Consider the following 20,020-nt stretch of genomic DNA (forward strand, 5'->3'; position numbering starts at 1 on the left):
GTGAGATCTTCCTGGACCGGGGCACGAACCCGTGTCCCCTGCATCGGCAGGCGGACTCTCAACCACTGTGCCACCAGGGAAGCCCGCAAATCGGTTTTAAACTTCACAAAAACCTTCATAAATTTCATTTAAATGGGTAATTAGGGGAGAAAAAGTCACTGGGGCGGGAGCTGTCGGTGCAAAGGCTGAGAATGGGGCTGGGAAGGGAGGAGGGGTTTCTGAGGGTTGAGCGCACACGAGGTTTGGGGGTGCGTGAGGGCTGCTGGCCTGCATCTCGGTGGTGAGAGGTAGACTTCTTAGAATATCCTGCTCATCCCCAGACATTCATTCATTCATTCACTGTTTCAACCTTTGCAAGGTCTTGGGACACCAAAAAAGAGGCCCCCCACCCGCCTCAAACATCTTTTCACTGCCTGGAGAATGACCTTAGATATACATCACCCTCTGCGGGTACAAACGGCAGCTCTTCCAGGCACTCTCGGCGCTGACTCTGGATCCTCATGACTGTCCACGTGGAGCACGGGCTAGCATCTCTGCTCTACAGATCAGGCTACGGGACTTGCCAAGTCCACCCAGGGGTCAATGGCAGAGCCAGATCTGAACACGGATCTGTGATGTTCAGAGGTCCCCCTCCCCACTGGACTACGCTGCCTCCCTAGGTGCCCAGCGTCACCAGAGTTACAGACCAGAGGCTGCGGGAGCCCAGAGGAGACTCAGGGAAGGGAGGCGCTGGCAGGAGAAGGCACCAGGCTGGGCTTTGAAAGACAGGAGAGCGAAGCGGAAGCAGAGACAAGCAGGCGCTGGGAGAGAGCGTTTCTCTGCGGACCACGACCAGACAAAGGCACAGAGATTGAACAGCGCGGGGCGTGCTCAGGAAGCTCCTCAGGCAGGTTCCGCATTCCAGGGGACCGTGGGGGAAAGAGGAGGAAGCCCCCGGTCTGCCCGCCCGTCTGGCCTCCACCCCTGCCTCCGGCCCCACCTTTGAGTGCTCACATCTTCCCTGAGCCCCGCATGCCCCGCCAAGTACTGGGCGTGCTGAAGGGCAGACAGACAGCAGGAGGAGGCCCAGCCTGTGCACATGGACCCACCCAGAAATACAGGGCTCGAAGTGCTGGAATTTAGAGGGGAGATGGTCCAGGAGCTCACACAGGTCTGGACTGGGACCTGTGTGCAGTGAGCATCTCCCATATCCGCAGCTACCCACCTGCCATCCACATGGGCCCTGCCTCCCCCTGTAGATGTTAGAACCCCATTTGCCCCTTCACTGTGTGGCTCTGAGCAAGTCCATCACTTCTCTGGCCCCCCCCACATCTGTCATATGAGGTGTCAGAGGCCATGAACTCAGCGGCCTTGGCTTTACAGAGGTAAGGTTCTAGGATTCTTCTGTTCCTGCCATGCTCAGCTGAGAGAACAGGCAGCTAGAGCCTGATAAAGATTTAGGAGAGAAAGAGGAATCTGGGAAATGGGTGTGGAGTGAGTGGGCCTCTCCCTAGGGAGCACCACCTCCCCCTTCCTCCCCAACCCCCAGTCTCACTGATCTCTACCGTCCTCTACTGTTGGGATGAAGAATGCAATGAGAGGCGGGCACAAGGGGGACAGGTGGAGCCAGTGTGCCCCCAGCTCTGCACAGGCATCAATCTGCCCTCTGCTCCTGGAGCCCAGAGGGAGAGGGGCACAGGAGGACCTGGTGGGGGGCAGGCGGTTCCTCACCCTGGTGCACAGATCACTCGGGGCACATGTCCAGCCCCAAGCCAGAAAGAAGGTCCCACCTCCAAGTCAGGACAGAATGAAGTGAATGTCTGACGAGGTGGGTCGAGGGTAAAGGCCACTAACGACCTCAGGCCACAGACAAGATGCCCATTCACTGGGTGCCTTGTCCATGCCCAGACTGTGAAGGGAAGTGGGGACTGAAATCAGACGGTCCTCAAATTCAAGGAGCTCGTAAGAACACTTGGCCTCCTCATCAACTGAGCTTCTCTTCATGAGTTTATCCCGAAGTCTACCCTGCACACTGAGGGCTCCAGATGCTATCAGAGGCCAAGAGAGACTCACTGGTGCTCAGTTACAATAGATACACTTCTGTCTCTATTGGAAATATTAGAGTCTATGAGCATATTCATACCCTCTGTCCTGGAAAACTCGAGAAATGATCAAAAAAGAATATAGTAGTAACAAGAATACCTAAAATCTTGTTTCTTCAGCGATAATTAGATTTTGGTGTATTTCTGTCCAGTCTTTATACGTGTGTGTGTGTGTGTGTGTGTGTGTGTATACACACACACGCACACATATATTTTTGTTTTTAAAAAGTTCGGATTGCATCATTTATGGTTTTGCACTCTAGTTTCTTCACTTGATAGAAGCAATTTTCCATTTCAACAGATATTCTTCATAAGCATTATTTTAATTGTTATATAATATTTAGGAAATGGCTATGTAATTTGTAGTGCCCACCTAGCACAAAATGAAAATGAGGGCTCCTTTTTAAAAAATGATTAAGAATTTTAAGACAGTGACAGCAGAGCATTAAACCAAGTGAGGGGCCCTTCTGGGCACAGAAGCCTCTGGGACTGCACTGGTCACAGGCCCATGAGGACAATCCTGGTAGTATTTCATTGTACATACATACTTACTTAGCCCATTACCCATTCTTGGACTTTTAGGTTATTTATAATTCTGTGCTACTACAAAAAAGACTTCCTTGTATACAGTTTTGAGCACAACGTTTATTTAGAATAAATTTCCAGAGGAAAAACTGTCACTTGAAAGAGTGAGCATATTTTTAAGGGTTTTGATAAGGATCACCACCTTGATCTCCAAAAGGCTCACACCTGCTTCCCTTCCAAGGTCAATGTCAGAGAACGAGCACGAAAGAGATGTCCATTAATAGTAAAGCAGGTTAGGGGCTTCCCTGGTGGTGCAGTGGTTAAGAATCCGCCTGCTGATGCAGGGGACATGGGTTCGAGCCCCGGTCTGGTAAGATCTCACATGCCGTGGAGCAGCTAAGTCCGTGCACCACAACTACTGAGCCCACACTCTAGACGCCAGGAGCCACAACTACTGAGCCCACGTGCCACAACTACTGAAGCCTGTGCACCTAGAGCCTGTGCTCCGCAACAAGAGAAGCCATCACAACGAAAAGCCTGCACCCTGCAACGAAGAGTAGCCCCCGCTCACCGCAGCAATAGAAGCCCGCGTGCAGCAACGAAGACCCAACACAGACAAAAATAAATTTAAAAAAAAAATCTAAAAAAAAAATAGTAAGGCAGGCTAGGGAGATTGGGATTGACATATATACACTTACATGTATAAAATAGATAACTAATAAGAACCTGCTGTATATAAAAAAAATTAAATTAAATTTAAAAAAACCCAGTAAAGCAGGCTTTGCTCCTGTGCTAACATGTTACACTTTCTGATTCATTTGACATCTTTTAACAGGGACCGTTTGGATATAGATAATAAAAATACCTTACCAAAAGAATGATGGATGGTGCAATTTCAGGCTTCATGATAGATCGAGGGATTCAGGGAGCGGAAGGCTCTTTGAGTGTAGAGAACCCTTTCTTAGAGCCCTACAAATCAGGCCCTCCAAGAGAAGGATCCTTAATGCACAAATGCTATGTCAGTGTCCAGAGCAGGCACTTTCTCAAGCCCCGAGTTCCCGCTGACTCTTGACCCAGAGTGAGTGGGACAGAAAAGAGACTATTCTCGTCTGTACTGGATATACAGAGGCTGAGCTCAGAGAGCTTAAGTGACTTTCTCAGTGTCACCCAGCTAATGAGGAAAACAATTTGGGCTGGAACACGGGCCTTGCGTGACTCAGTGCCCCCTTGTTTCCCAGGCCAGGCTACACACCCAGCCAATGTCTGCTCAGTTTTTTGGGGGTGCAGAGAAAACATGGGCATTATGCTAAGACTGAGCAGCCCCCGGGAGGAACACACTTTAGTTCAGCCCAACCATTGCTGGGTGTGGGGTGCTGGGAGCCAGAGATGTGTCCTGAAAGCCCCTGGGCTAAGAGATCACCGAAGAGACGGGCAGACAGAGGAGTGCCAGGCAGTTACGGCTCAGGGTGGTAGGTGCTGCCATCAGGGGAAGCACAGGGGCTGCAGTGCCCAGGAGGGGCCCTCACTCTCAGAGGAAACGCAGCTAGGTTTTTAAAATGGGAAGGCATCCCAAACAGAGTGAATAACGACAAGCAGGCCAGTGCTGAAGGAGGGGCAAGTACGAGGCTGGGGGGTAGACAGGGTCATAGCGCCAGACTATAACTGGGACTGTGGCCTGGAGCATGTTTTCAACGCCCCCCAGTGCTGCCTGCGCCCTCACATAGCCCCATGGCTCTGATCTGCTGGGTGGAACACTCCCCAGTGGGCCAGGGAGTCTGCCGGGCTGTCCTCTGGGAAGCTCAGCTGTAATTTACCCTGGGCTTCAGGTACCTGCCGCCCTCCCACCCTGTATCAGGTTGACCCAGTGTTGTCAGCATCGTCAACAGACCTGGGTCCTCTGTCCCTAACTGTGTGGAATGACCTTGGGCGATAGGATGAACCTCTCTGAGCCTCAGTGCCCTCATCTACAAAAGGGGGATTCATGGTACCTGCTATGGCAGACTGTTCCATCGGGGCTCCCAATGGGTCACATGACATTCACGCCCTTGTGAGGCCCCACCCACATTGATTCTGGCCTTGGCTGTGCGACTGGCTCCGGCCAACAGGACAGCAGCCAGCGTGAGGTAAGAGGCGCCTTCAAAAGCCCTTGTACGCTGGGGGCTCGTCCTCTCGGGACCCTCGCCTCTTGGAACCGAGCTGCTGTGCTTTAAGGAAGTGAAGGCTATTCTATTAGAGTGAAAGCCCACATGACCTGTCGAAGCTGAACAATAACTAGAGCCTTTCTTTTTTAAGTTGGAGATTTGTGAAGAAGTGCCGGACAGGCTATTCACCATGGCTAAATGTTTCAGGAGCTCCTTCTTTTCCGGGAGACTTGGCTCCAAGAGGAGAGCCTGCAGGGGCTGCCTGCTGAGCCGGGTGCCCGGGAGCCCTGCGATGTCCGCTTCCCCTAAAATTTAATTAGTCTTTGTTTAAAAAGAAGATCTATTTGGAGACTCCCCACGGACAGCCGCGATGGCTCTGAAAATGCGATTTAGTTCTCCCACTTTGCTGTTCCATGTTCACATGGATTTTCCTTTCTAAGCTTTGTACCCTGTGGGAATAAACCAGCCATTTCTCAGAGGATCAGATTTCTCCTAAGAACAGAAAAGGGGGGCGGGGAGTCAGGGAGCAGGACCATCACCTACAAACAAATGAGAGGAAAGAAGCAAAAGAAAGAACGTTGGGAGGGGGATGTGGCAAACAATGGTCACTTGTTTCCTTGTGACACGAAACATAGCTTCTGGTAACGAGGACTCCTTCTGTGACCTCCCTCTGTGGTGAGCAGCCACCTCTGCCACACCAGGCAAAGTCTGGGACGAGGCTCAGCTTGCCCTGTGAATGCAGATCTGAAAGGGTCCTTAAGAGGTCAATCAGTTCAGTCGCCCAGCTTGGACACTCACCATTGCTTAATCCATTTAATCAGGGTCTAGTGGGGGAGTTTCAGGCAAGAAGATGTTTCTGGTGCTTTTCAAGTGACACAGGAAGGCAGATGCCAGTGGGGGCTGAGGTGGGCATGGTACCAACCATGGGGATAGGCAGAGGCTGCCCAGAACCCCACTTCTGGGAACTCCACCTTGGAAACGAAGCCCAGACAAACCCAAGAACGGGGGGAAAGTGTGGCCACCTTCAACTCCCCTCCCAATGGTAATTCTCACCACCTAGACCATCTGAAGTCTGCAAAAGAGCTGGTGCCCAGGGCAGCTGGTTCTAAAGCAAAGCCGGTCTCACTTTTCTATTGAAAACTAATAACCTCCAACACTTTGGCCTTGTCAGCAGCTTTCCCGGAGATACATGCACCAAAGGGTGAGTGAAGACAGCTTTGTATTACTCTGACAGGGGACTGTCACTTCAAAAGCCGTTATCCAGCTCCCCTGACCACTTAGAAACCCGAGCTGGCCCTGGGGTGACATAGAAAACTCAGCTCCCGCAGGCAGCCTGGGGAAGCTGGCTCCAAGGAAGCCTCGAGGCCCCTCACCCTGTATGAGTGACCTATACTGGGAGTGACAGACCGTTCCCACTAAATGGCCTCATCTCTTGGCAGTGACCTGGCATGAACCACAAATAGTGGGATTCAACTTGGCTGCCAAGAATTTGTGACGTTCCTTAAAGCTCCCACGTGCCCCAAACATCCACTCTCATGAGCAGGGGAAAGATGGATCAGCGGTCCCCCCAACTCGCCCACCCAGCTCTGGGAGGCCCTCTGCTTACAGAGCCACTTTCCAGAGGGCTGGGACTGGACCTTACTGTCTCTGTGGTTCCAGAGCCAGGTCCTCAGAAGGGAGGTCTTGTCCATGGCGGTTCTGCTTGCAAAGGGCAGAGCCAGGACTGACCCAGGTCTGACTCCCAAGCCTGTGCTCTTTAAATTTAAGGGGGAAACTGAAAAACCAGACAGTGACTAGACACTTTCTAAGCTGACGTGAATCGCTAAAAGATACAAACTGGCCATTCCTCCTGGAGTTTGATGTCACAGTGTGCTTCACCCTTTGAGGGTTTCTGGAATAACGAGAAGGTTCTCAGCCTCCGGTGCCTGTGAAATAAGTGGGTGGGTGGGAAGGGCAGGGAAGGTAACTGAGAACCTGCCAAGTGCCAGGTGTGGTGCTGGGGGCTTTCCACCTCAAGATTTAGAGCCAATCAAAATTAGGCTTGTTAAGTAACCAGCCCAAGCCTCCTTGGGGTTAGGGCTTGAGCCATCATTTGAACCCAGTTCTTTCTGGCTGAGTCCATGAGCTGCCCTGCCTGGGAGGTCAGGTTGGGTGAGCCTCTGATCCTTTCCCAGGGGAACGGCAATGACCTAAAATCAGCACATTCGGGGGAAAAGCCGATTCATTCTGTAAGCATATTAAAGCTAGATTAATAAGGCCTTAAAACACGAACGAGTAATTAGGCACATAAAAGCCATTAGAAGCAACAGCTACAGACCAGTAAAGCCACAGCAGGGCTTCGTGGGCATGGGCAAATGTGATTCCAACACCATGAGGAAGCGGACAGCAAATGATAACACGATTCTTAGGACAAACTAAATGATAAAATTTAAGACTAACGTTGACATGAAATATTTTAAATTCCTTAAACATTCCAGAAAGTGCCCAGGCTTAATTTTAAAACAACAAACCGTCAGAAAGCTCAAGGCCCCATGAGGCCAAGGTTCTGGATGCGGCGGGTGGGGGGGGAGAGTGAGGCTGGAGAAGGTCACAGGGATCCTGTGGAACTGGGCTCAGTCATTGCAGGGGCCCAGCACTGAGGGTGGCCCTAAGGGTGGGCTGGACCCAAGCTCTGCCATGGAGCAGCTCAGGCTGGAGGGAAGACACGCATGTAAACTGGCATCAACAGCACCTGTGTGTTGTGTGCTGGGTACTTCCCGGTGTAAGTAATAACAGCAGTGTCATTATCACCATCACCATCATCACCCTAAAATCATCTATTTAATACTCACTATGTGCTGGGCAGGGTATTAAAGTGTGGGTCATATCAAGTTGATTCTTTAAACCTCCTGGAGCAGTTATGCTTCTCCCCATTTTACAGATGTGGAGACTGAGGCTCTAAGGTCACCCAGCCATGAAGTACGGAGATGAGGTTTGACTCTACAGCCCATGCTCTTGGCTACTGGGCTCTGCGGTTCCCTGGTCTAAGCTGACCCTTAAATGAGCAGTAAGGCTTTGCATCATGGTTCTGCGTAAGGAAGCATCATTTAGCAAATGCAGGTGCCACACCTGCACACCAGCCTCGTGTGCTAGAAATAGAGGCAGGGAAGGTGAGGATTCTGTTCTCAAGAGCTCACAGACTATTGAAGACAAGCAGACAGAGAATTCCAGCAAAACGGCAAGTGCTGGGTAGAGGCAGGTGATGGTGATTTTGTCAGTGGGAAGGCACCTCGTCCGCCTCTGAAGTAGAGACAGAGGTCTATCAGGGAAGGCTTCCCGGAGGAGGTAATGCTGGAACCGACACCAAAAAACATCAAGAGAGTCAGGTGAAGAAGTAGAAACTGGAAAAGAGGAACGAGGGAATCCCAGGCAGAGGGGACAGCCTGCACAGAGGCAGGGAGGTCAGGGGCTGCATGAGTGAGGCTTCTAAATGGGCTTTGCCAGGCTGGACTCTCATGGCATGACACTCCCCAGGGAGTGTGATCCTGCACCTCTGACCCTAGAAGTTACCAGCATCTCTTCTTCCTCACTTCACACCTACGTGGCTCCAACCAGCCAAACCTGATACAATGGAAAATCCAAATATTTGCTTAGCTGGCAGGCGGAGCTGGCTTTGCTACTTGGGCAAGTGTAAGAAATCGGCCTATTCTCAGGTTCACCTGCAGTGGGGGTGGAATAAAGGAGGGGCCGTCCTGCCAGAAGGTGCTCAGAGGGGCTCAGGAGGGCAGAGCCCACCCAAGGCCTCACCTCTTCCACGAGAGTCTCCGGCCCCTATTTTCTATCTTTCAAGGCGAACAGAAACAAACAGTTCCCAGAAGATAAAAGATGGTTGCTCAGTAACCAGGGAAGAGAGAGCAGGTCAGGGTCTCTTGACCAAGAGTTCTCTGGGCTCTGGAATCCTTTTATTCACTGTAGGATACCAGCCCCTACCTCAGAATCTATGGCAGAGAAAATGCACATTACCATTTGTTGAATCAACAGAAGAATGAATGGCGGAAAACATTCCAGGGGTACTCTTGTAATTGACACCTTTTTGTAAATGACAAAATATCCCAGGTATGTTTCTTCTTCCATAGATTAGTCTTACATAAACAAGTTAACCACTGGAGTGACATTGGCCCGGAGTTTCTGAGGCCTGGCGCGCTTAGTCATCATACCAGGAAGAGCATGAGTCATGGTTTCAACCCCCTTCTCCCCAGCTCTGAACCCATGTCCCTACTGCTCCCATGTGAACATCTTCCTACCATGGATGCCATTGCCATTGAACCTGGCAGGCTGTGGGGCTCGTCTGGCCAGCAGACAGCAGCTTGCCTGACTGAGCTGGGCGTTCAGGAGGGACCTGAAGATGGCCTTGGATAGAGGCGGGCCTGAGCTCCAATCCATCCCCACCTCTTTCTAGCTGGGTGACCCCAGCAATTTACCTTTTGAGCCTCCATTTTTTCATCTGCAAAATGGGGCTAATGAGTCCCGCCACAGAACAGAGCCACCAGGATGAAATGAAACAAGGGGTCGCAAGGACCTGTTGCAGCTCTGGACTCTCAGTAAGCACTGGTTTCCCCTCTGCTCTTGGCCTTGCGGCCCACCCCACTGCCCCGCACCGTCCTCCATCAGGGTGGAGAGGCAAGTGCCCTTTCAGGCCAGCCTCTGCACATGTAACCCCGCTAGCTCTTCTCTGGATGGCCAGGTGTCCCTTCACACATCGCCACCTCCAGAATTTGTCTTCTGGAGCACACAGTTTACAAGGTGAGAGAATTACTAACAACAGCTCGTATTGATGGAGCAGTTGACTGCAGGCTTTCTTGCATCCAATCCTCATTGTGAAGTAGCTTGTGAAGTAGATCCCTTACTTGATAATAACTCCCATTTCACAGACAAGTGAAGGCACAGGGAGGCGAAGTAACTTGCTTAATGCCACCCAGTTTGTAAGTGGCGGAGATGGGATTCCAAAGATGACAGTCTGGTTCATGGACTGAACCGGTTATGACACAGCCGGACTGCCAGGTCTTCCCTCAGAGGGAGATGGGCTGTGAACAAGTAAGAGCTTAGAGGAGGGCCAGGAACAGCTGCCCTCAGCCCGGAAGCCGCAGATCTCGGCCAGCAGCGCCAAGCCTGGCACATAATAAGCATGAGAGACATTAACTGTTATTATTATTACAGGCAAGAGATATTCAGAAGATGGGGAAAGGGGAGAGAGATATTAAGAAGCAGAATCTATGGAACTTGTGGACTGATTGCCCATAAACACTTACCATTTATCTTCACAGCGATCACTTTCATGGCTACCTAGTGGTCTACGGAATTAAAAACCCACAGTCACTCTAACGGCCTGTGGCTCCTGGGCACTTAGGGACACCAGCAGAAGGCAGCCTGTTCTGTAAACCACACAAAGTTGGGAGTCAGAGAGATCTGAAGTTCAGTCCCTGGGCTGTAGTTAACTGGGAATGCGACCCTGGCAGGACCTCAGGTCCCTGTCTGTTAAATGGGAGAGTAGCCCCTCTGTGCTAGGATTGTTGGAGGGCTGAATACATAACATATATCAAGTGCTTTTGGAGGTGGGTGCAGGGCTGAAGGTGAAGCCCTGCGCCACTCCCAACACTCTGAGGCCATCCTTTCTTCCTTCAACTCACACGCCAGCCTCCCACGCAGGGCCTGCCTTGGGTGGCAGGCAGCCCAGGGAGGTGGAGTTCCCACCCTGCCTGCAGAGACCCAGCTCCAGGCACCACATACCTTCTCCCACCCCCACGGAGTCCTTGTGGGCTCTCCTGCTACTTGAGATCAGCCAGAAACGAGAGCCCAGCCCTGACAGACCTGCAAACTTCAGCCAGAGAATAATATTCCAACTCCCACTGTGTACTCACCGGACACCAGGCACTGTGGTCACAGCTTAGTTTGCATAGAGCACACTGAACTTTTCTAAAGTATCTTCCACCCGACGTGCTCCCCCACTGAGATGTGGAGTCCATGTCCCCTTCCTTGGGAAGACGGGTGGGCCTTTGTGACTGCTTCAACCAACAGAGTATGGCAAAATTCTTGCTATATGACTTCAGAGGCTAAGTAGATTATAAGAATGTCATACACTCTGCCTTGTTCTCTTGGCCCTCTCGTTCTCAGAACCCACTGCCATGTTGTAAGGAAGCTCAGCAGCCAGTAGAGAGTGAGTATGAGTGAGCCATCTGGAAAGTGGACCCTCCAACACCTCACGGACATTGCATGCCGCAGGGACAAGTCACCCCCTTTGAGCCCTGCCTAACTGCAGATTCATGAAGAAAATAAACAACTGTTATTGTTTCGGAGTTTCGGAGCACTAAGTTTTGAAGTGGTTTGTTACATAGCAATAGAAATTTGAAACAATTCATCACCGCATTTAATTTTCACAACATCCCATCAGTGGTGCTACCTCTGGCTCCTTTTTACAAATGAGGACACTGAAGTCCAGAGGGATAGAGTACCTTCCCCAAGGAAACACAGCTGGAGAGTGGACCCAGGATTCAAATCCAGGTTCATCTCAAAGACAAGCCTCCCCGTTGCCCTGCTGTATCCCATGCTTGTCCAGCTGAACACACTACGGGTATCACTTATTCGGACCCTCAGTTGCAGACCATCATGGGCTGCTGCAAGTTTGGTGTCCCCAGGCAGACTCCATCCACAGGGACTGCATCTCTCCACTCTCATTCATCCCCCATAACTGGGCACCCTTAACCCCAGCACAGGCTTATTATACTGAATCATGACGAGAGCATCGCTGGAACCCGGGCGTGGGCCAGCCCACTTCCTCATTTCTCTTTCTTAATAGTTATGACAAGCACGATCTTTGAACCCACGGCATCGGCATTAGTCAGGAACTTGTTAGAAAAGTTCTTGGTCCCTGCTCTAGACCTTCTGAATCAGAAACTCTGGATGTGGGGCAAGTTCAAGTCTGAGAACTACTGCTTTAACTACTTACGTGGTTTTTAACCTATGATCTGTGAGCTCTGTATGTCATAGGATGTTTTTAGGTGCAAGCAACAGGAAACCAGTTCAAATAGTTTCAGGGGAAAGAAAGGGCATGTATTTGCTGGTTCTAGTACAGACGAAAAGTCTCAGAATGGCATTAAGTGTCAGGAGTTCCAGCAACCCTCCGATGCTGAGGTTTGTCTCTCTCTCTCTCTCATTTCTGCTTATCTACCAGCCTCATCTTATTTTCTCCTTCTGTTGGACTTCTGCATGCAGCCATGGAGGGTGGCAGGAAACGTACGACTGGCCCAGTGCAGGTCAAACGCACAATCATGGGACAGGCCACGGGATACTGTCATGGCCCTGGTTTAAGGTGCTCATCCCAGGAGACACAATGTACTGGGATTTGCAGCTTCACCAGAACCCACAGGTAAGTAGGGGTCATTCCCACCAAATAAGGGGAGCAATGACGGTCAGAAAAACAAACAGCTGTAATCCTCCAGTAAACATCTGGCCAACACAAGTTCGCTTTGCCTGCAGTCTAGGGTATCAGAAGGGCTTTGCCCACTTATTGCACATAGTACTGTGGCTTCACCAGGCCCTGTCTTCTGTGCTATCACCATGGTCCTCAGAATTTGCTGTGAGCCGGGTGAAGCAGCAATCGTGATGCCCATTTTGCAGATGTGAAAACAGAGGCAGCGGGTCCAGTCATTTAAGGTCACTTTGTTAACTAAGTAATAGAGGAGGATTTAAAACCAGATGTCTGACTCCACTACCAGCACTCCTTCTCCACACCCCCAAGCCTTGTCAGTACCGTCTGTGCTCACCTCCAGGTTGCGATGAGCCTCACAATAAGGAACTCCGCAGAGCTCCACAGGAGACCTTGTAACAGCTTTATAAATAAACTAGTTAGAACCCTTCCTCTGCCACCAGCTGGCTGGATGACCTTGGGCTGATTCCTCAACTCGGAGCCTCAGATTCCCATCTGTAAAATGGGCATAATGATGCTCGCTGAACAGCATTTGCTGTGGGGACCAAAAGGGAAAAAGTGCTAAAATCATCTGGGACAGGCATGGCACTCAGTAAGGATTTAGCACGTTATTTTCCTTTGTTCCTGCCTAATAAAAAACAAAACCTAACAAACAAGTGTGATTCTTGAAAGTTACTTTGTGAATTTTATTTGGGTTGCTTTAATTCTTCCTTTTGTAATCCTCAAAAGTATGCTGCTGACACCGATTTCAAAGGTCGAAGAACTTTAGCTAAGACATGAAAGAGACTCCGTGTTTCCTTCCTGGAAAAGACACTGCCAAATGCTGGGGGCCTGATCTGAGCAGGGGCGGCTCTCAGAAGGCTTCCAAATCCAACGGCATTCTCAGCTCTGCAGCCCAGGGAGTGAATTCTGCCTTCGGCAAATAAGAACCAAAAAAGAAACCTCTTCAATGAATCAAGAATAGGATCAGAAGAAAGCTGGCAAAAGAATTTAAACCAAAGCATTAACAGCAGTTTGGTAGATATCATGTATTACCATATATACTTAGATGAATGGATGGATGGAGGAAAGTCAGTCAGGGAGGGAAGGGAAGGAAACATGTAAGTGCTGATACGGAAGTGAGAAAACAATGTGCTAAGAAGTAGATTTTTTTTTCTTTCTTCCTTCCTTCCTTCCTCCCTTTCTTCTTTCTTTCTCTCTCTCTGTCTCTCCCTCTTTCTGTCTTTTTCGGCTTTAGATAGAAATATTGACAAATCACCTTCTCAATAACTACATGGCTGGATGGCTTCTATATTCGAGGAAGATTTCTGCACAGATCCACCAGAAACAGTAACAGTGATAACCTCTGGGGGGTGGGAATGAGGCCAAGTAAGGGAAGGGGTCCTTTCCTTTTCAGTCCACTTTCTCCTGTGCCATTTGAATTCTTTTTTTCCTTTTACAGTGAAAACAAAGAAAGCAACAGAGGGCTGGAAGTGGAAGGCAGGCTCTGTGGAAGGGGTCATCCTGAGTTCAAGGCTGGAGATGAAGCCAAGGCCTCAGCCTGGGAGGAGGTGCTGGCTGCTGAGTGAACATAGCTGCCTCCCCCAGGGAAAACCTGACCTGGTGTCCACAGGGATGACAAATGGCCCTTCTGCCCCCACCATGCAGAGCCAGGCTCCCGGCTGGGAATTCTGCCGAGGCTCGTCTTCTCCCACAAAAGCTGCTTGTGCCGGGGGAGCTGGGAACCAGGAACCCGATCATTCCTTGTGCCGAAGGGCTCCCTGGCCCCGGCGTGGGGAACGGTATTTGAAGCCAAGGAGCATCTCCTTTTTGGAAGGTCCCCACCCTGCCAAAGCCTCCATCTGCTAGATTCAATAAATAATACTGGTTTCAAACTGAACCTGAGATTTCATTTTAATGGATAAAGGCGTGCAGGAGGCGGTGGAGAAAAGCTGAGTCCAGTCTTGATACACTTCTACCAAAACCACAGCCCTGGCTACTTGTGGTCATGTAAAGATCTGAATAGAAAAGACTGCAAGTGGGAGCTGAGCGATCCTGGCTACACAGATCTGAGCCCCTCCACCCATCAGCCTGGGGAGAGACCGCAGAGCCATTTCAGGTGGTTCTGGGCATGGACTGCCATGTCCACAGGGGTCCAGCAACGGACTAAGCCAGCATGTGGCCCTCTACACCTGAGTGCCTAAGAAACATCATGAGTGTTGTCCACTTTTTACAGAGACACAGGTACAGAGAGGTTTCTTTTCTCCAAAGCGGTGGTTCTCAAGGTTTAGTTGCACCAGAACCACCTGGTGGGCTTATTGAAACCCAGATTGCTGGCCCCGCTCCCAGAGTTTCTGATCCACCAGGGGTCTGGCTGGAGAATCTGTGTTTCTCACAAGTTCTCACGCTGCTGCTGCCGCCGCTGCCAGTCTCAGCTTCGGGAACCACTGCTCTAAGGAACACACGGTGCAAACAGTGACGTACGGCTGTTTGATCTTTGACTTTAGGTACCGGGTGGGGGGAGGGCTGTGGAAGAGTGGAGAAGGTCCCATCTTAAAGAAGGAGCTGTGACAGTGTCCTGGGCATCCACAAGGTGCAGGAATAAAAGGGCACCCAGCATTTTCAGCAGTCTTGATTTTACTGGGGTACAAACAGCCAGAAATATGGATTTTTCTATGACATCTTACAATCTTTGGCAATCATTGGCAAGTGGCTCTTAAATTTGTCAAACATTGTGTGAGCCAAACAAAACACATCTGCAGGCCAGATTTCATCCTCTGGCTGCTGTTCCAGAAGACAGATAAGGTTCCCACGGAAAGAGGCAGGAGCAGAGCTCTCTGAGCCTCTGGGCCCTTTGCAGAGGATGGCAGCCTGACCACGCCTCTCCCAGAAGGCTCCCTGGGGCCTGTCGCAGCCACATCCAGGCTCCCCACTGGGTCCTCAGCACTGCCCTCTTTCCCAGCCACACCCTGCACTCTGGCCACATGAAGTCTTTGCAGACTGCACCTCTGTCCCGGATGAAACCCCTCCCAGCCAGGCCTTTTCTGACCTCTGGGCCTTTGTGCACGTGGTTCCCTTCGCCTGAAATGCTCTCCACATCCGCCCTAATTCTTACTTGTCCTTCAAGGCTGCCTCAGCCGTCACCTCCTCCCGGGAGCCCTCCCTGACCACTGCCTGTCCCCCATTCCCCCATCCCTGCCCTCCTAGCCTGCTGTGCTTCCATCACTGCACTGGGCTGTAATGGCCTGAGGCTGTGTCTGTCTCCTCCACTGGCCTGGGTGCTCCAGGAGGCCTTGCTGCCTCTGTGTCCCCGGGCTTGAGCCCAGGGCTGGTGTGGGACAGGTCTGAAATAGCACCTTCCAAGTGCTGTTCTCTTGGCCTTGGCCTTCCTCTCGTCCCCTTTCTGTTCGCCTAATTCCTGCCTATCCTTCAAGCCACTACTCAGACTCTACTTCCTGTGGGAACAGCCCCTGATCTCCCAGACCCGGGGGGGCCCTTCTCTGCCTGTCCTTCTCCATCAACACACCATCTCAGTATGAGTGACTGCTTTGGTCTGCTGCCCACACTACACTGAACTCCACGAGGGCGGGACTCTTGTGCGATTCATCTTAGTAACGCAAGGGCCGCAAAGACAGAGTGAGCACCACGAAATGCTTATAGGACCAAGAAAGGAATGAACAGAACAGGTGAGCAATGAGATCCTTGTAATGTGCTGGGAAGTACATGTTAGAATGAGGCCAACCTGATGCTGAGAGCTGGCTTCCTCGGGCCACTGCTCCCGGCTGGTGGCTGCAGAGCACGGGGAGCAGAAGGGGTAGTGGTGCGCTCTCTTTGGCAACCACCTTGCCCAGGACCCCCCGAGGGGGGTCCCCGAGGACCCTCCAGGCCTTGGCCATGTGTTCTATTGCAGGCAGCTCCCCTTCATTCACAAGCATGAGGCTGGACAGTTGCCATCATTCTATTATCCTAGGCTCTCCCCCAGCCGTGCTCTTCCCTGTGGCCCCCCTCCAGCTGGGCAGCAGGGGAGAAGGGCTTCTCTGCAGTGCAAGGGCCAAGGGAAGGCCAGAGCAGAGGGCCGTCCATCCTCCCAACAGGCAACAGCACGGTTAGCGCGTGCCATCTATAATACTTGGGAGGGGGCCGCCCTGAGTCCCAGGACAGCAAAGGTGACCACGAGTCCTCATACAATGTCATTGAGTTTGCCCAGCTGCTGGGCTCCCTGATCTGTTCACCTACCACTGTCCTAATGCTTAATGGCCGAAAAAAGAGGGTGGCCGTGCGCCCCTTCCTTTGTGTCCAAACCCATCCCATCCACCTCTTTTTTTTTGGCGGTACGCGGGTCTCTCACTGTTGTGGCCTCTCCCGCTGCGGAGCACAGGCTCCGGACGCGCAGGTTCAGCGGCCATGGTTCACGGGCCCAGCCGCTCCGCGGCATGTGGGATCCTCCCGGACCGGGGCACGAACCCGTGTCCCCTGCTTCGGCAGGCGGACTCTCAGCCACTGCGCCACCAGGGAAGCCCCCACCCACATTATTGAGGACCATCTCCTTTACTAGTGATAAACAAACCTGCACATTTTACTTCTTTTTTTTTTTTTGCGGTACGCGGGCCTCTCACTGTTGTGGCCTCTCCCGCTGCGGAGCACAGGCTCCGGACGCGCAGGTTCAGCGGCCATGGTTCACGGGCCCAGCCGCTCCGCGGCATGTGGGATCCTCCCGGACCGGGGCACGAACCCGTGTCCCCTGCTTCGGCAGGCGGACTCTCAGCCACTGCGCCACCAGGGAAGCCCCCACCCACATTATTGAGGACCATCTCCTTTACTAGTGATAAACAAACCTGCACATTTTACTTCTTTTTTTTTTTTTGCGGTACGCGGGCCTCTCACTGTTGTGGCCTCTCCCGCTGCGGAGCACAGGCTCCGGACGCGCAGGTTCAGCGGCCATGGTTCACGGGCCCAGCCGCTCCGCGGCATGTGGGATCCTCCCGGACCGGGGCACGAACCCGTGTCCCCTGCATCGGCAGGCAGACTCTCAACCACTGCGCCACCAGGGAAGCCCCCCACCTCTTTTTTGTTACAAGTAACTGGAGAAGTCACCACCTCCAGAATTCCTTCTGAGATGCCCTCCTCTGGAGCTTCCCTTTGTCACCACTGATCACACTGTGTTCTGACTGTGTGTGCGTCTGTCTCTACCACAAAGACTGTGAGTTCCTGGACATCAGAGATTGTGACATGTTCCGCTGGGTCAGACCGCATTCAAATCCTCCCTCTGCCACTTCCTTAACCTCCCAAGGTCACACAACAAGAAATCCTGCCTTGGTTTTCTTATCTGTAAAATGGGGTTGAAACCAGCATTGTGAAGATTCACTGAGTTAAAATGGGAAAGGTACTTCAGCACTTGAAGAGTACAGGCATACCTCGTTTCATTGCACTTCAAAGATATTGTGTTTTTTACAAATTAAAGGTTTGTGGCAACTTTCATCAAGCAAGTCTATTGGTGCCATCTTCCCAACAGCATTTGCTCACTTTGGGTCTCTGTGTCACATTCTGGTAATTCCCGCAGTATTTCAAACTCTTTCGTTATTTGTTACGGTGATCTGTGATCAGTGATCTTTGACATTACTATTGCAAAAAGATTACGACTTGCCAAAGGCTCAGATGGTGGTGAGCATTTTTTTAGCTATAAAGTAGTTTTTCTTTTTTTTTTTTTGGCCGCGCCACCTGTGGGATCTTAGTTCCCCGACCAGGGCTCGAACCCGTGCCCCCAGGTTTAGAGGTGTGAGGTATAAACTACTGGACCGCCAGGGAAGTCCCTAAAGTAGTTTTTAACTAAGGTATATACACTGTTGTTTACACAGAATACTACTGCACATTTAATAGACCACAGAATAGTGTAACCATGAGTTTGATACGCACTGGGAAACAGAAAACTTCGTGTCACTTGCTTTATTGCGATGTTCGTTTTTTTGCGGGGGTCTGGGGCTGAACCTACAATATCTCCGAGGTCTGCCTATATTAACTAGTATTACTAGGTGATCAATAAATGTTTCATACAGTAATGGATGAGGGTGGGACTGAAACAGCGAAGACAATTAGCCAAGTAAGTGTAAGCCAGCACATTCCAGAGGTGGCAGTGACCCAAAATAAATAGAGATGTTTGTTGTGCCCTGTAAGTACCTCAAGAGTGGGCTGGCACAACCTGACATTTCCCTACAACAGTAGTGTTTTCTCCCCGCGGTGGCCTCTCCAAGGATCCTCCCTGGCGGCCACCCCTCTTCCGCCACCATTCCAAGAGCAGACTCAGACACTAACTCAGATCCCCTTCAGATGAATCAACAAGTAGGGGGGTGAGTCATCCTGGCCCGGGGTTCCTCATCCCCAGACACCGGCACTCCTTCAACCACAGTCCTGACAAACCCCAGACACCTGGTTTCTACAAAGGGTAGCCACAGAGGAGCCTGGCCCCGAGCAGGAGTGTGGGCCTCAAAGTGCAGTCTCTGGAATCTCCTCTGGGAGCCTCAGTCATTGTAAAATATGGGATTACTAACCCCTCCCTCACTGGGCTGTGGTGTAAAGCAGCTGGCACAGTGCAGGGCACAGAGCAGACTCTCAGTAAAGGGTAGGAGGGGGAGGGGAAGAGGCGTAGGGGAGAAGCTTATCAGTAAGCAAAGCAGCTCCCTGGGGGTGGGAGTGAGCTAGCTCTGGACCCAGGACTGGGAAAGGGAGACCCGGAGCACCCTGACCTCCCAGCGACCCCAAGAATGTTGATGGAGGCCCCGGGCTGACCTTCCGGAGGCTGCTGTGGTGGCGCTAATTGGGGTCTCCGGGTCACCAGCTTCCCACCCTTGGGGGCAGGGGGCTCACTCCCTTCCCCCACTGTTGCCTCCTCTGGCCTGGGCTGCTGTGGCACTGACCTACTGAGTAGGTTGTTGGCTGCAAGCTTCAAAGGAAGCTTGGGGGCAGCGGAGGACAGGGTGGGGAAGGGGGTGGCCAAGAGCCAAACCCCACTTTGGGGATGAAGAGGGGCAGGTCAGAAGGCAGAGTCACGGTGCCCCCTGCTTCCTAGAGTGGCTTCGTGCTAGGTCCTGTAGGAAGTTTACACTTCAGAAGGGTTGCCTGTGTTTCATCTTGCTTTCCTCCCTTCTCTCCTTCCTCCCCCAGCCTACAGTTCAGCCAGGGAAGAGAGTCAACAGATTTGCCTGGAATTCCTGCGCAGCCCCTCCCTAGCTGTGTCACTCTGGGCATGTTGCTTCGTCTCTTTGAGACTGTTTCTTCATCTGTAAAATGGGCGTACTGAGACCTCCTTCAGGGGTTGTTACGAGGATTAGATGAAGGCAAGTGTATAAAGCACCAATGCCGGGACACAGCAGAGACTCAACAAACCACAGCTTTCATTTCGGAGGGTATGCTTGATAAGTCGAGAGCTGCCTACCTTGGGGGCTGGGAGCGTGAAGATCTTGGGCCCCTAAGAACACAAAGGTGCTTGTTCCCCTCTCAGATGAACTAGCTTCGGTCAGGACCCCTGGGCAGCAGATGCCCAGGTGTACGCAAAGCCTCACCATGCACTTGCGGTCGTCTATGCCCGTCAGATCCTCCTCAAACTCCTCCCCAACCTGGAAGTCCATGATGTAGTTCCTAAAAGTGCTCAGCGTTCGGATGATCATGTGGTCGCCGTTCTGCACGATCTCTTTGTCTGGCTTCAGCAAGTTGGCGATTTTGCGCAAGGCCACGTTGACATCTGCAGGGAGCGCAGGGGCAGAAAGGAGCAGAGGGTTGACTGGAAAATTCAGAGAACTGTTGCCAAGGTAGCGGGCCCTAGGAGCCCGCTTCTCCCC

At 51.7% G+C, this 20,020-nt stretch overlaps 1 protein-coding gene across 1 annotated transcript in view; it reads right to left on the reverse strand.

Annotated features, from left to right (window-relative positions):
* The window catches only part of RBP1 (retinol binding protein 1), a 24,346-nt gene that overhangs the window by 3,642 nt on the left and 684 nt on the right, over positions 1–20,020 (reverse strand). The window contains exon 2 of the mRNA XM_024769042.1: positions 19,745–19,923. Coding sequence (XP_024624810.1) covers positions 19,745–19,923 — 179 coding nt within the window. The remainder of the gene's footprint in view (positions 1–19,744; positions 19,924–20,020) is intronic.

The sequence above is a fragment of the Neophocaena asiaeorientalis genome, unplaced genomic scaffold (genome assembly GCF_003031525.2).
Source record: "Neophocaena asiaeorientalis asiaeorientalis breed wild unplaced genomic scaffold, Neophocaena_asiaeorientalis_V1.1 scaffold118, whole genome shotgun sequence".
Classification (NCBI taxonomy): Eukaryota; Metazoa; Chordata; class Mammalia; order Artiodactyla; family Phocoenidae; genus Neophocaena; species Neophocaena asiaeorientalis.